This window comes from Rhipicephalus sanguineus, chromosome 5 (assembly GCF_013339695.2).
Source record: "Rhipicephalus sanguineus isolate Rsan-2018 chromosome 5, BIME_Rsan_1.4, whole genome shotgun sequence".
Lineage (NCBI taxonomy): Eukaryota > Metazoa > Arthropoda > Arachnida > Ixodida > Ixodidae > Rhipicephalus > Rhipicephalus sanguineus.
In genome coordinates, this window is record NC_051180.1 from 6,033,550 (window position 1) to 6,046,689 (window position 13,140).

The 13,140-nt window shown below is 48.2% G+C and overlaps 1 protein-coding gene across 1 annotated transcript in view; it reads left to right on the top strand.

Moving 5' to 3' along the window:
* The window catches only part of LOC119393144 (uncharacterized), a 445,271-nt gene that overhangs the window by 315,570 nt on the left and 116,561 nt on the right, over positions 1-13,140 (top strand). The window contains exons 37-41 of the mRNA XM_049415849.1: positions 30-135; positions 196-264; positions 325-396; positions 458-529; positions 691-765. Of these exons, the coding sequence (XP_049271806.1) occupies positions 30-135; positions 196-264; positions 325-396; positions 458-529; positions 691-765 (394 nt within the window). The remainder of the gene's footprint in view (positions 1-29; positions 136-195; positions 265-324; positions 397-457; positions 530-690; positions 766-13,140) is intronic.

The following is a 13,140-nucleotide window of genomic DNA, read 5'->3' on the forward strand; positions in this document are numbered from 1 at the left end:
ATACTATAGGATAGTTATTATCCTCGCAGACCTCAAGTGCCCGGCAGCGTGCGAGTGCAGGGGCCACTTCGTCAAGTGCATCGAGAAGAACTTGGTTGCACTTCCCGACGACTTGTCTCACCTCGTGCGAAAGCTGTGAGCGTTTGATTGACAGCGGTCGCCAAAAGTCGTGGCTCACTTTCTCGTCTCTTCCAGAAACTTCAGCTTCAATCGCCTGGATATCCTGAAATCCAACTTCTCGCCTTTTAAGAGACTAGGTGAACTGTAAGATATCCGCCACGTCGGTCGCCGCTCGTTGTATATTTGAGCCATCGTTCTTTACAGGATATTGCAGTACAACGGACTGACAGTGTTGCCGTCGAACAAATTCATCGAACTGAAGAATCTCTACCTCCTGTAAGTGACAGAAACTGTCTTTATTGCAACTGACTGCCACCTTCTGTTCTTTATTTTTCAGCGACTTGAGAAACAACCGAATTGTTCAGATAGAGACTGCCGCTTTTGCTGGCCTCAAGAACGTCAGATTCCTGTGAGTTCCTAAATGCCTTAGCAATTGCGCAAGCACGTCATCATTTCTCATATCTTTTTTATTATTTTGTATTATAAATGTGCAAAAGTTAGCGATTTTCAGAAAGCACCTATTTTCGCATTTTTTCCAACTGTGATTGAAGCCTTTATATTTATCTGCAGACATTTGGAAAACAACCCAATATTGTCGGAAATAAAGGCTGGCGCATTCGTCGGCCTCAACAAACTGACATTCCTGTAAGTATCACACATTTTGTAAACAGTTCAGTCGTTTAAATCGGTTGCTGGCGCATCTGCGCTCATTCATCGTCTGTCTGTGACTGTATTCAGAATTAGTGCCACACGGAGAGTCTTGCTTGTTTACCACAGCACATTGTATTGCTCGACGTTTCCTCCCAAACAAAACCAGTCGTCGGGTAGCACGCGCAAGCACCAGCCTGTTCGACAGCTGGCTCAGGTCTCGTGGGCCTTGTAAAGTGTATTGCTCGTACATGCATGGAGAAGGTGGCTGCGCAGGCAGACGGAATATCTTTTGGGGTTTGCCTACGTGATACGCAGAGTTTATTGTTCCAGCCTTCCGTGGAACACTGTTCGGTTGTCGGGTGGGATCGGCATTACGTCTTTCAAATTTTAACACGAAAGTGTTCTATGCCGGGGTCCACCAAGATTTCAGTGACCTATTTCCGTCACAGAAATGACGTGAAAAAAAAATGCACACGGTCAGATGACAAAGAAAAAGAAGTTCCATCACCGCGAGTCGAACCGACGACCTCTATCCATCCGCGACAACAGATGCCGGGGACGCTATGCACTGCGCCACGGTCCCACACTCCGGAGGCTTTACAAATGCGCCTTTCATATCTCACACTTTCATCTCACAGTGCTCTTGGTCGGCGGGGTGGTGTCGGCATGTGGGAGCGGTAAACTGAAGCAATGCATCATGACCGCGGCCTCCGCGATTAACTCCTGCAATGCGTCGTTGCTACGCGTCTGTCCCATTCGGCGCGTTTCCAATAGGAGACGTGCAATTTTGTGAACGCCTTAACACACCGAGATGTGGCGACCTTACCCTCGGCCCTGCTCGTAGCGTCCATCCATGTTTAAAAAAAATTACACCATCTCCCGCTAAAGGGGACCGTGAGGCGATGCGAAGCCGGAGCACTTGCACGATCGCGTTCCGTTGGCGTTCGTTGCGCATGCTACCGACCTCGGGCATGCTACCGACCTCGCGTCGTGGAACGCGAAGAGAACACTATGCGCGTCGCGTCTTACCTCTAGTTAATTCTCACAGGCCGTTAATTCTCACAGGGCGAGCGGGGAACGCGGTCGACAGGCGCGCGAGAGGGGGGCAGCGTAGGAGAGGAGAGAGAGGGGGAGGGGGCGCGCATGCGCTGGCGCTCATCGCGGCGTTGCGCAGGAGAGCATTTCGGCATGTCGAGCCCGCATTTCAGAGGAGTCAACCGAAGCAAACGCTGGACTGAACGCGCGCAGCGCTCTACCCGCTTTATATTCACACTTGAAAGAGAGGAGACTAGAGGAGTAGAGTAGCGCATGCGCCGCGAGAGCAGAAGCGAGAACGCAGGAGAAGCGCAAGCAGGTGCTGGGAGAGAAGTGGAGAGAGTAACGCGCAGCTGTTGGAGAGAGTGAAGGAGGAGAGTTGCGCATGCGTTGTGTGAGTGCGGACGCCAACGCCGTGGGACATACTCCTGAGCAAGAGATCCATCGCATCTAAAAAAATTGAAGGAAACTTTGTAAATCCGGAAGTGTGTTCGGCGAAAGTCTTTGGCCATTCGACTCCGCCGCTGGACGCCGACGCCGCGTTGCGCAACAGTTGGGCAACGCGCGTTGGAAGGGGCAACGCGCAACTGTTGCTACGAGCCGCTGTGCCATCGCGTGATTGCTGAGAGAGTGTGGGGGGAGAGGCCACAGCTGGCACCCACGGACGGACGGACAGACGCAAGTAGGAGACATAAAGGCATTCGCCTTAATAGCTCTGCGACGCGCGCCTGCCTTGGCCTGCCTCGCCTGGCTGTAACACCGCGTTCCCCGCTTACGCTCGCCCCGAGAAAAATCGCGGCATGGCTAGAGGGGAGACACGACGCGCGTTGCATTTCCCTCTTGTGCGGCCGTGGTGTTCTGTTTAACATGCCGCGGAATGGCGACCTTAAAGCCCGAACCACACGTACGCTGGCCGAGCGCGCGCTGTACGTTGGTTGTACGCGCTCCGGAGGCCGCGCATGCGCAGACGAAGCAAGCGCGGCAAAACGGGCGCGGTACGCGAGTGTTCGCGGCGACTGATATCGACCTTGAGACGGCGCGCGCTCGGAAGCGCTTGGAGCCCTGCAAATACGCAACTGTGGCATGGCTGTTACCAGCACCGGCTTGACCGACGGATGATGATACGCATCATGTGAAAATTTTTAGTTCTTATTTACTTTTGCATACATCTAACAATAAAAAAAGGTAACAGAAGCAGGTTTTGCAAGTATTCTGATGAAGTATCAGTAATTTTGTACGAAATGATGTCTTGCACGTACGAGGAAGCGCGCGCTTCGCGTGCGCCTTCGCGCGTAGTGTGTGGGTGGAAACCGCCATAAAGGCCCGAACACACGTACGCGTTGCAGCGCGTCAACGCGTGACTTTTTGACGCGGCGTCGCACCCTCTCCCTGTGGAGAGGGAGGGCGCGCAGCTTCGCGTAGCCACGCGCCCTCTCTCCTCATAGGGAGAGGGCGAGACGCCGTGTCAAAAAGTCACGCGTTGACGCGCTGCAACGCGTACGTGTGTTAAGGCCTTAACTCGCCGGAGACGCCCGGGCTGCGCGCGCTGACGCGCGCCCCGTGCGCGTTTGGGAGCGTACGTGCGGTTCGGGCTTAAGGCCCAACCACTGGCAAGCGCCGGCACGCGTTCCACGCACCTACGCGTCAGTTGCGTCGCGGCGCACCCCGTGGAGGAAAAGGGCGCGCAACCACTGGCAAGCGTCGACCGCGCCGACGCTCGCTTTTGGCAGAGGCACAGTGTTGCTTGATCTTTTCGTTTAAAACTGTCCATGTACCGCCTAGAACGGTGCGTTATCAATCGAAGCGAATTAGACTGTCGTTAAAATATTGATTGTGCTTCACCCACCACTGTTTTGACTATTTAAGAAGTAATTAACATCGCAATGACCAAAGTAACAACCACGGTATGCACAAGTAATCGACATCGGCGCGTGCGCCCGTGCGCTGCTCCCGCGAACGTAAGTTCACGTCTGCACAGTGTTGGCGGTAACGCGTTACAAGTAACGGCGTTACCGGTAACGCGTTACTTTTTTCGGTAACTTAGTAACGTACTCGTTACAATTTAGAAACTGTAACGGGTAACGTACTTACGTTAACATTTTTCGGTAACGTGTGGTGTCACGTTACTCGTTACTTTTTCATCCTGGGGGTGCGTCGGACTGCTGTCGGCCTGCCAGGCATTGACCAAGAAAGCGCGGGCGGAATCGCTTTTCTTTTTTGTGGAAATTGTTGGGACCAATTTCTTAAAACGCGCCGACTCCTTGTGTGGAGGTTTTGGCCATCGCCACACAAAGCTTGATGAAAGCCGCATAATTCGCCATGAGAAACTGTACGGACATGCTTCTCGTGGAAGTGGATGTAGCAGGTGGATTGCTGGCACCTGCGCCTTTTCGTGCCCAAATGACAGGCCGGCCGAAGAGAAAGCGCAGGGGCAGGTTTACTCCATACCACGTGCTGGTCGTGAAATTTTGTACGTGGGGGAAACAAAGAACTCCCCCGAAAGGCTGCGACAACATAAAAACGATGCCCGCAAGTTCGCGTGACAAAGGAGTACACTCGCTGAGCATAGCATGGTAAACGACCACCGCATCGAATTCAACTCCCACGTCGTGGAATTCTGGCCGATCCAGGTGACAGCCGGTAACGTCAACCGGTCTACAGATGCGCTGCCGATCAAGAGTCTGCCTTATTGTGGAGAATTGGCGTGACCCCCGGCTGGTAGAAGACCCTGAAAAAGAGTGCGAGCGGGACGCGAAACGTAGAACTTTTTCTTGTAACGCAAAAAAATCTTTTTTTTTTTACTCACTACCTTAATACCGCTGTCACACGAACAGCCTTAACCGCGGTTAAGCTAACTACGGTTACGGCTAACCAAGGTTACAGGTAGCTACACGGCAGACATTACCGCAGTTAGTGTACTAATCGTGGTTATTGCAAACGGGTGATTCCACAAGAGATCGACACGGATCCGAAAACAAATATTTTAAGTTTAATTGAGTATTTTATATTTTATGCATGTCCCATGCCAGTAGCCCGAAAAGGAACTTAATTTCCTTATTAACTGCATAATTTACGAGGGAAAAATATCAAACACATTCAATCAGGAGGGACCAATTTCATTACCTGTCGTTCTCGAAAGTTCACGACGTTGTAAACAGAAATATTATCGTTACAAAGAAGATATTTTGTGTATGAAATGTATACGCAACAAAGAGTAAAGTAACATTGTTTGAAAATTGTAGAGCTAAGGAAACTGTTTTTGAAAAATGTCTAAATATGCGACGTTTTATAGTAGCTACAAAGTTGATAAGGCCTATCAACTTTGTTTTAAAAAATAAATTTTGCTTTTTCTATCTGCAACTGCAGCGAAGTTTCAGGTTATTGAACTCCTGAGCGAGTGAGGCTGATCTTGAACACCCTCACATAAACGCTCGCAATTTTTGCGGTAAATATACAGGTTAAAGTGAACAAAAAAATGTTTATGCACAGATTTTTTTTGCGTAACTAGCCCGTTTAAGCATTTCTTTATTACTACAAAATTCGCGCATTTATTTTGCTAGCAGAAGCACACCATCAGAATTATTGTAAATTTCTTGAGATTTCATTGATGCTTTCTTTGCGAATAGCGTTGATGATTGACTCTCATATTCTGTATAATGTCACATTGACAAAAACGGCTTCACCATGTGTCAGAGTGAGAAGCCATCACACGTAACTCTAAAGGCAGCTTTAAGCCCCTATACCATTGCTGAGGTCCGGTACATTTGTGCAAGTAATACTCATTAGATCAGAATTTTGGGTATATTCGTTGTTTGGGTTAGAAGTTTTATGTGAAACAAATTTCAGATTTAAATTATTGCTATTGTGGGTTCGTGCAGCAAAGACACATCGATTATAATTTATGATTGCGGAGTAACGGCAGAGGTAACGTCCGTTACTTTTTTTCGGTAACGGTAGCGGTAACGCGTTACATTTTTTTGTAGGTAACGTAGGGCGGTAACGCGTTCCTTTTTTTTATAGTGTAACGGGTAACGTATTTAGTTACTTTTTTTCAGTAACGCCTACAACACTGCGTCTGCATCACGGGACACAGCCAACGATGTTTGCGAGATCGCCAACGCTTGTGCGATCGCCTTGTAGACGCCTGTTCACGGCCATGCTATTAGTGCCCAACACGAATATAATCATCCTGTTCATGTAAATGGTTCTGCTCCTGTTGCTGCTAAAAAGAAGCGGACGGGAGCGGCGTCGCCCGCACCGTCGGTGGGCTTGACGTCGTTTCTTGGCGCGTACTTTAGTTACGAAACAAAAAAGGAAATAAGACGTTTGCTGCAAAGTCCAAACGAGGTGCCCTAAAAATTCGCCGCATAACGACTAATACTTTTCACATTAACAAAAAGACGGCTTTCCCGCGTACCACGGGTGTCACCGTGACTAGTATTCTAGCTGCCTAATATGAGTTACAGGTTATTACATGGGCCAACATTGAGAAGTTCGAATCCTGGAGCAAGCATACATACTAACTCAAATTTTTTTTTCAGTAGCATGGAAACAAGAAACCAACATTACTGGAAACTCACAGTTACTTATGTCGCGTCTAGCAACAAAATGCAGGTAAACTGTAGCACTGCAAGTATGGCCTGACTTTCTTGTTTTCTAATAAATGAATATGCACTGTTCACCACAAAATACGCATCGAGTTCATAATTAAACAGTCTATCCTCACGCCTTATACACTTCCAGGCAGTGCACAAAACACACTCAGATACCTGCTTATTGTTTACTTGCACAGCGTGATGTTTTGATTAAGAAAGGCATTCAGGTCTATAAAACAAAGAATAATTGACCTATAATTGACTTATACAGCATTTGGTTCATGTAGTGGGATGTGCAAGAGATCTGTTCTTTGAATTGCAGTGAAATGGAATGAGTGGTATATGATGGTGTCTGTACATTGATTGCATAATTGTTGCTAGGAATGACTCAGAAAGCAAATTTGCGAGCAGCGCTTTTGGTGAAGATATCGTAGGGCCCGTCCTGTTCCAGAAGCTTTTAACACCTGAAAAACTTTCTAAAGGCTCTAAAAAGCAAAAAAATGAAGTAGCATCAAGTTTATAATTCACCAGGCTCACATACCTACGCAAGAAAATCCATTAAAATTATCATGAATATGCTGGTGCATCCAGTACATGTTTACACTTCATATTTTACAGCATTTATCGAAATAATAAACCACACCTGAAACTTCATAATGTGATAGATATCGGTCATGATATTGCAACCAAGCACTGTGTAGAAGGCTTTTGCACGTTGTTTGTAGTTGAAATACCCTCTAACGCAACAAACCACACCTGACACTTCATGATGCGACATATATCGGTCATAAGATTGCAGCTGAGCACTGTCTAGAAGGCTTTCGCACGTTCTTGATGGTCTACATATCCGCTAACACAACCAACCACACCTAACACTTCATGGTGCAGCAGATATCGGTCATAATATTTATTTATTTATTTTCAAATACTGCAGCTCAATGCAGGGCTACTGCAGGAGTGGTGTACATGAACACAAAAGGAAAGAATGTATACAGTAATATCGCAATAAGTGCTTCAACAAAATCAGATATTGCCACCTGTTGAGTGCAACTGGGTACAAAATGAGCGAAATAGAGCACTAATATCATACAAGTGCCTCCAAAAATCAGATACATTCATTTCACGAACCGAACCAGGTAAATCATTCCAGTGTTCGTAAATATCAGAAAAAACTTCATTTGAACATGTTAGTGTGCACAAAAAAGGGTTATGTTAAGATTGTGATTGCAGCTGTGCACTGTGTAGAAGGCTTTTGGACGTTGTCTGTAGTCTAAATATCCTCTAACGCAACAAACCACACTTGACACTTCATGATGCGACAGATATCGGTCATAAGATTGGAACCGAGCACTGGTTTTTGCACGTTGTGTGTAGTCGAAATATCCTCTAGCGCAGCAAACCACACCTGGCACTTCATGATGCGACAAATATCGGTCATAAGATCAGAACCATGCACTCTATAGAAGGCTTTCGCACATTCTTGGTAGTCTAAATATCCACTAAGGCAACAAACCACACGTGACACTTCATGATGCGACAGATATCGGTCATAAGATTGGAACCAAGCACTGTGTAGAAGGCCTTTGGACGTCGTCAGTAGTCAAAATACTCTCTAATATAATAAATCGTGCCTGAAACTTCATGATGCGACACATATCGGTCATAAGATTGGAACCAAGCACTGTGTAGAAGGCCTTTGGACGTCGTCAGTAGTCAAAATACCCTCTAATATATTAAATCGTGCCTGAAACTTCATGATGCGACAGATATCGGTCATAAGATTGGAACCAAGCACTGTGTAGAAGGCCTTTGCACGTCGTCAGTAGTCAAAATACCCTCTAACATAATAAATCGTGCCTGAAAATTCATGATACAACAGATATCGGTCATAAGATTGGAACCAAGCACTGTGTAGAAGGCCTTTGGACGTCGTCAGTAGTCAAAATACTCTCTAATATAATAAATCGTGCCTGAAACTTCATGATGCGACACATATCGGTCATAAGATTGGAACCAAGCACTGTGTAGAAGGCCTTTGGACGTCGTCAGTAGTCAAAATACCCTCTAATATATTAAATCGTGCCTGAAACTTCATGATGCGACAGATATCGGTCATAAGATTGGAACCAAGCACTGTGTAGAAGGCCTTTGCACGTCGTCAGTAGTCAAAATACCCTCTAACATAATAAATCGTGCCTGAAACTTCATGATACAACAGATATCGGTCATAAGATTGGAACCAAGCACTGTGTAGAAGGCCTTTGCACGTCGTCAGTAGTCAAAATACCCTCTAATATAATAAATCGTGCCTGAAACTTCATGATACAACAGATATCGGTCATAGGATTACACCAGAGCACTGTATAGAAGTCTTTGGCAAGTTGTCTAACATAGCTAAACTGAATGTCTTCATATTTCAATTATGCTTAAGTGCATGCATAGTCTAAGTTAGTGCATATACAAAGAACTGAACAGAAATGAAATAGTCCTTGCAATACATCCAAGGAGTTGGCATTTGAAACCATCAAATAATTATTTCAGCTGGAATCAGTCTGGAGGAAGAGATAAATATGTGCGCAGTTTAGAATGGTCTCACAAGTTTCTGAGGTTCCAGTGAGGCACCGTTTGAATTCCTTCTAAACAAAGAGCAGCACAGTAACATTGCACTTTCATTCCTTCTGCACATACGTGTGATGTCATGCTCTTCTCTTCTTACTATCGTGTCATTGTGCACCTCAGATTTCAATGGAGGTGCTTGTCACTTACAAGCTTTTAGCAAATTAGCTGTCCAGCTGTAAACAAAACATGTGTTATATTTAAGTAAACTGTAAAACGATGGAGAAGCGCCATTGTTCACATTCCCCCGTCTATGAGTATCAGAAAAGACTAGGGAGAATGTGTGTCAGAATAGACAACCTTCAAAACAAGGCATGTGCAACTGGGCATGTGCTAAGGTGTAGTTGCACGGCAGAGAAGCAGACCAAGAGTCAAGAAGTGAAATAGCAGGCAACACAAGCAGCACTTAATCATGCGACTTTCTTTTTCGATCACCACACTCGCGCACATTCGAGCTTCTATTTTATACCTGAATGTAAATGAGACCGCTGAGAGCTGAACGTGTCGGCGTCGCTGGTACCCGGCACGAAATCACGTCATACTGCTACCAACAAGCGCACGCTTGTTAGCTTGGCAACACACGCAAACGATTTGCGCCGAAGTCAACCAATGTTTCAGCGTCGTAAAATCCGCAAATCCTCCTCATGTACGTTGTCACATAACCGAAATGTGTTGGCAAGTCCGATGTTCGCTTTCGGCAATGATGAGGTGAATGGCGATGTTGAAAACAAACACACTGCGGATAAAAACTCCTGCGTAAGCGCCACGCCAAGTCTCTGGCGTCATATATAGTGTCTATGTTTCGACGGAAACAACTACCGTCAATTTCCTTCAACCAAAGTTCCTCACATGAGCTGGTTCACACGAACTCGACGGTAGAGGCCTACGCTGAATGCAGACGACACCTCTCTGAATTGACTTCGCGGTAGGCGAGGGCTCACGCTGAGGACTTCAAACCTCCGAAGCATGTTTACACGCGTTCCGAGCGCAGATAAACACAGATCAAAGCACAGGAGCAGCGACATGGCGCAGTAGTAGGTACGATATTTTCACTCGGCCGACGATCGCACTCAAAACCGGCGCAAGGGCAGCCGGCAGGCATTCGCTAGATTTGTCGGCGTGGCTCGAACTCGGCACGAAACCGCGTCCCACTGGTAGCACTCGCGGTCGTTTGCCGTGTCGTCGTCGTACTGGATGACGACGCGGTCACTCAGGAGCATTTGCGAACGTATTTTCCGTGTTTGCCCAGCACTCGGAGGTGCCTTCGAAGCGGCATACATTAGGCATAGCGCTCAGAGGTATCGCGGCCTCTGATTGGTTGGCGCGCCGTACGCGTGGTTACGTAGGCGAAAATATCAAAGTCGTCTTGAACCCTCGCGCCTCGAGGCGTATGGACGCGTACAGCCCTCCGCGACCGACGCCGAGAGGCGCATTTGACGCCTAGGCGCGTGGTACGCGTGTGGCGCGTGCCAGTGGTTGGGCCTTTAGTCGACGCTCTTCTGGCTGCCACACCGCTTCCTCTGATTACGCTCTCACCGTTAACTACTACAGCTACCACAATGGTTTGTCTAATCATTGATCATGGTACGTTAGCCGTCGGGATGGAGATGCGCCAACAAGCGTCAACTTGGGTACATCCACGTTAGACGGTGCTAAGCTGCCAAACACCAATAGACATTGAGCAAGCTCTCTTACATCCACGTACAGCAAACATTCAACTACTTCTGTAAGGACACGTTTTACTTTCGTGTTATACCAATTCCTATGACGGAGGATCAGCCATGTTTTTTAGCGTTTGTCAACGTCTGGAACAGCGCAACGAAAGCGCTTCCCGTGGCCACCAAAGCGCACGTGTTCGCAAGGTCAGAATTTTCCTGGTCCGTACAATCCTCCTTGGGAAAGAGAGCAGTATTTATAGCCAGAAGAAAAATGTATACGAAACTTAAAACTTAAACACTGCTTGTCCAAGGTTCTCCTCTGGTGATACATGGGGGTGAATCGTTAATTGCGTGAGTCTTGGGAATCACGGTGTCCTAGCGAGGACTCGCGAAATATTTTGCCCGATCTCGGGAGGTCACAGAGGGGTCACAGTTATTAGATGTGAAGCATCTTATAGCGAAGTTCAAACCGGTGGTGGTGGTGGTGTGCGGCGTGACCACCCTTACTGCGCATGCGCATACCCTCTCCACATACCTCCCCTCCTATTCCCCTCTTCCTTTTCCCCCTCCCCACTCATCCTCTCTCTCCCTCTCCACGTCCCCACCTCCCCTCCCCTCTCACCTTCCCCCTCCCCACTCATCCTCTCCCCTCTCCCTCTCCACGTCCCCATCTCCCCTCTCACCTTCCCCCTCTCCCCTCCCCCTCACCACTCTTCCTCTGAAATGCGGGCCAGACATGCCGAAATTCTCTCCTGCGCAACGCCGCGACGAGCGCCAGCGCATGCGCGTCCCCTCCCCCTCTCTCCCCGCTCCTACGCTGCCCCCCCTCGCACGCCTGTCAACCGCGTTCCCCGCTCGCCCTGTGAGAATTAACGGCCTGGCCAGAGGAAAGATAAGACGCGCGTAGCGTTCCTCTTCGCGTTCCACGACGCGATGTCGGTAGCATGCCCAATGAACGCCAACTGAACGCGATCGTGCAAGTGCTCCGGCTTCGCATCGCCTTATAGTCCCCTTTAGAGGGAAATGGTGTAATTTTCGAGATGCGTGACCGCAAACAGCGGATACCGCCTTGTAACTTATCTTCACGTTGTCGTGCCCGGGTATTTGAATCCATCCATTCTCGGCAACCAGGTTGTTGCTACGATAGGGCAGCGTCGTACCCGGACTCCGTTTGGTAGCGTAGTCGAGTCTCCGGGTTGAGGAACTGATGCTAGCAAGATGGGAAAACAATAACAAGTTTACTGACACTTTTCGTACACTCAATTACATCGTTACATCGTTCAGCGACGAGCGAATTGGATGAGCCTGTTACCGAGGGCTCAGAGCCCCATTTCTCACTCAGCACCGTCGTTTTAACCGCTCCGGCTGGCTCCTCCTTCTTGATGACCACCAATCACACACACGACCCCACCCACCATGGCACAGTCCATTTCACTGTCGCTGAGGGGTCGTTGCACTCTTGATACAGCAAGGGTCAGGTGGTCAACGGCACGCTTGTGGGGGAAGCAAGGCGACGGGTTCCTCGGGCTCGTTCCTCGTACTCTTCTATTCCCCGAAGGGCAGAAGAAGGTTTGCGGGGACTCCCGTCCAAACATACCCGTCAGGTCGCTTCGGCAGTATACCAAGCCAAGCCCAGGTGGCCCATTGTCTCCGGCTTTGCCGTCCCAGACTTTGAGGCCGAGATTCTGCCCATTGTTGGTCACTCGTCGTCCCAGAAATTCCGTTTCGTGGAAGGATGCAGGTGTTCTAGCAGTGTGAGAACGCCTCGCCCGCAGATTATCATGGTCAGCGCATCGCCACCGACTGCCAGTCATAACAACGTCTATGCGACTCCGACAAGCTGCGCATGTGTACATTAAAAAAAATAAAGAAAATAAAACTGCGTGGGCGAACGGCTACTTCTTATTAAGGAAAACTAAATGCATCAGAAACCCTTAGCAAAGCCTTGATGTTACTTGCCAAGCTTTCTTGAACGTATTAGCCCAGGGAAGCCGAGATGGCGCCGCCTAGCGAGAGGCCTCCATGACGTCACGGCACGGACTCTTCGAAGCCCACCGCGCTCGCTTCGTACGCTGTTTCTGTTTGCTTTTTGCTTATTTCATACTTCGGAAGAATGACGAAAATAGTGCTCAGCAATAACGTCTCAGCTAAAAAAAAAGCTATATTTGTGTATACTATCGTCAGCCGTGCCTACGCTTCGTCGTGCATACATACTATGATACTTACTACGAAACCTGTGATCATGGTTGCGTTGCTGTGTCGCGCTGATCAGCTCGAGGGTACGGGTTCGATTCGTGCCAAGGCGGGGCTTTCCGATGGGGGCTACATGCAAGTAGTACATCCGTGTACCTCGACGTAGGTGCACTAGAGGAACCAGAGGCGGTCAAAGTAATAACATGTGGCGTGCCTCGCAATCATATAGTGGTTTTTAAAACACCATATTGACTTTGTTAGGTCGCGTTGTT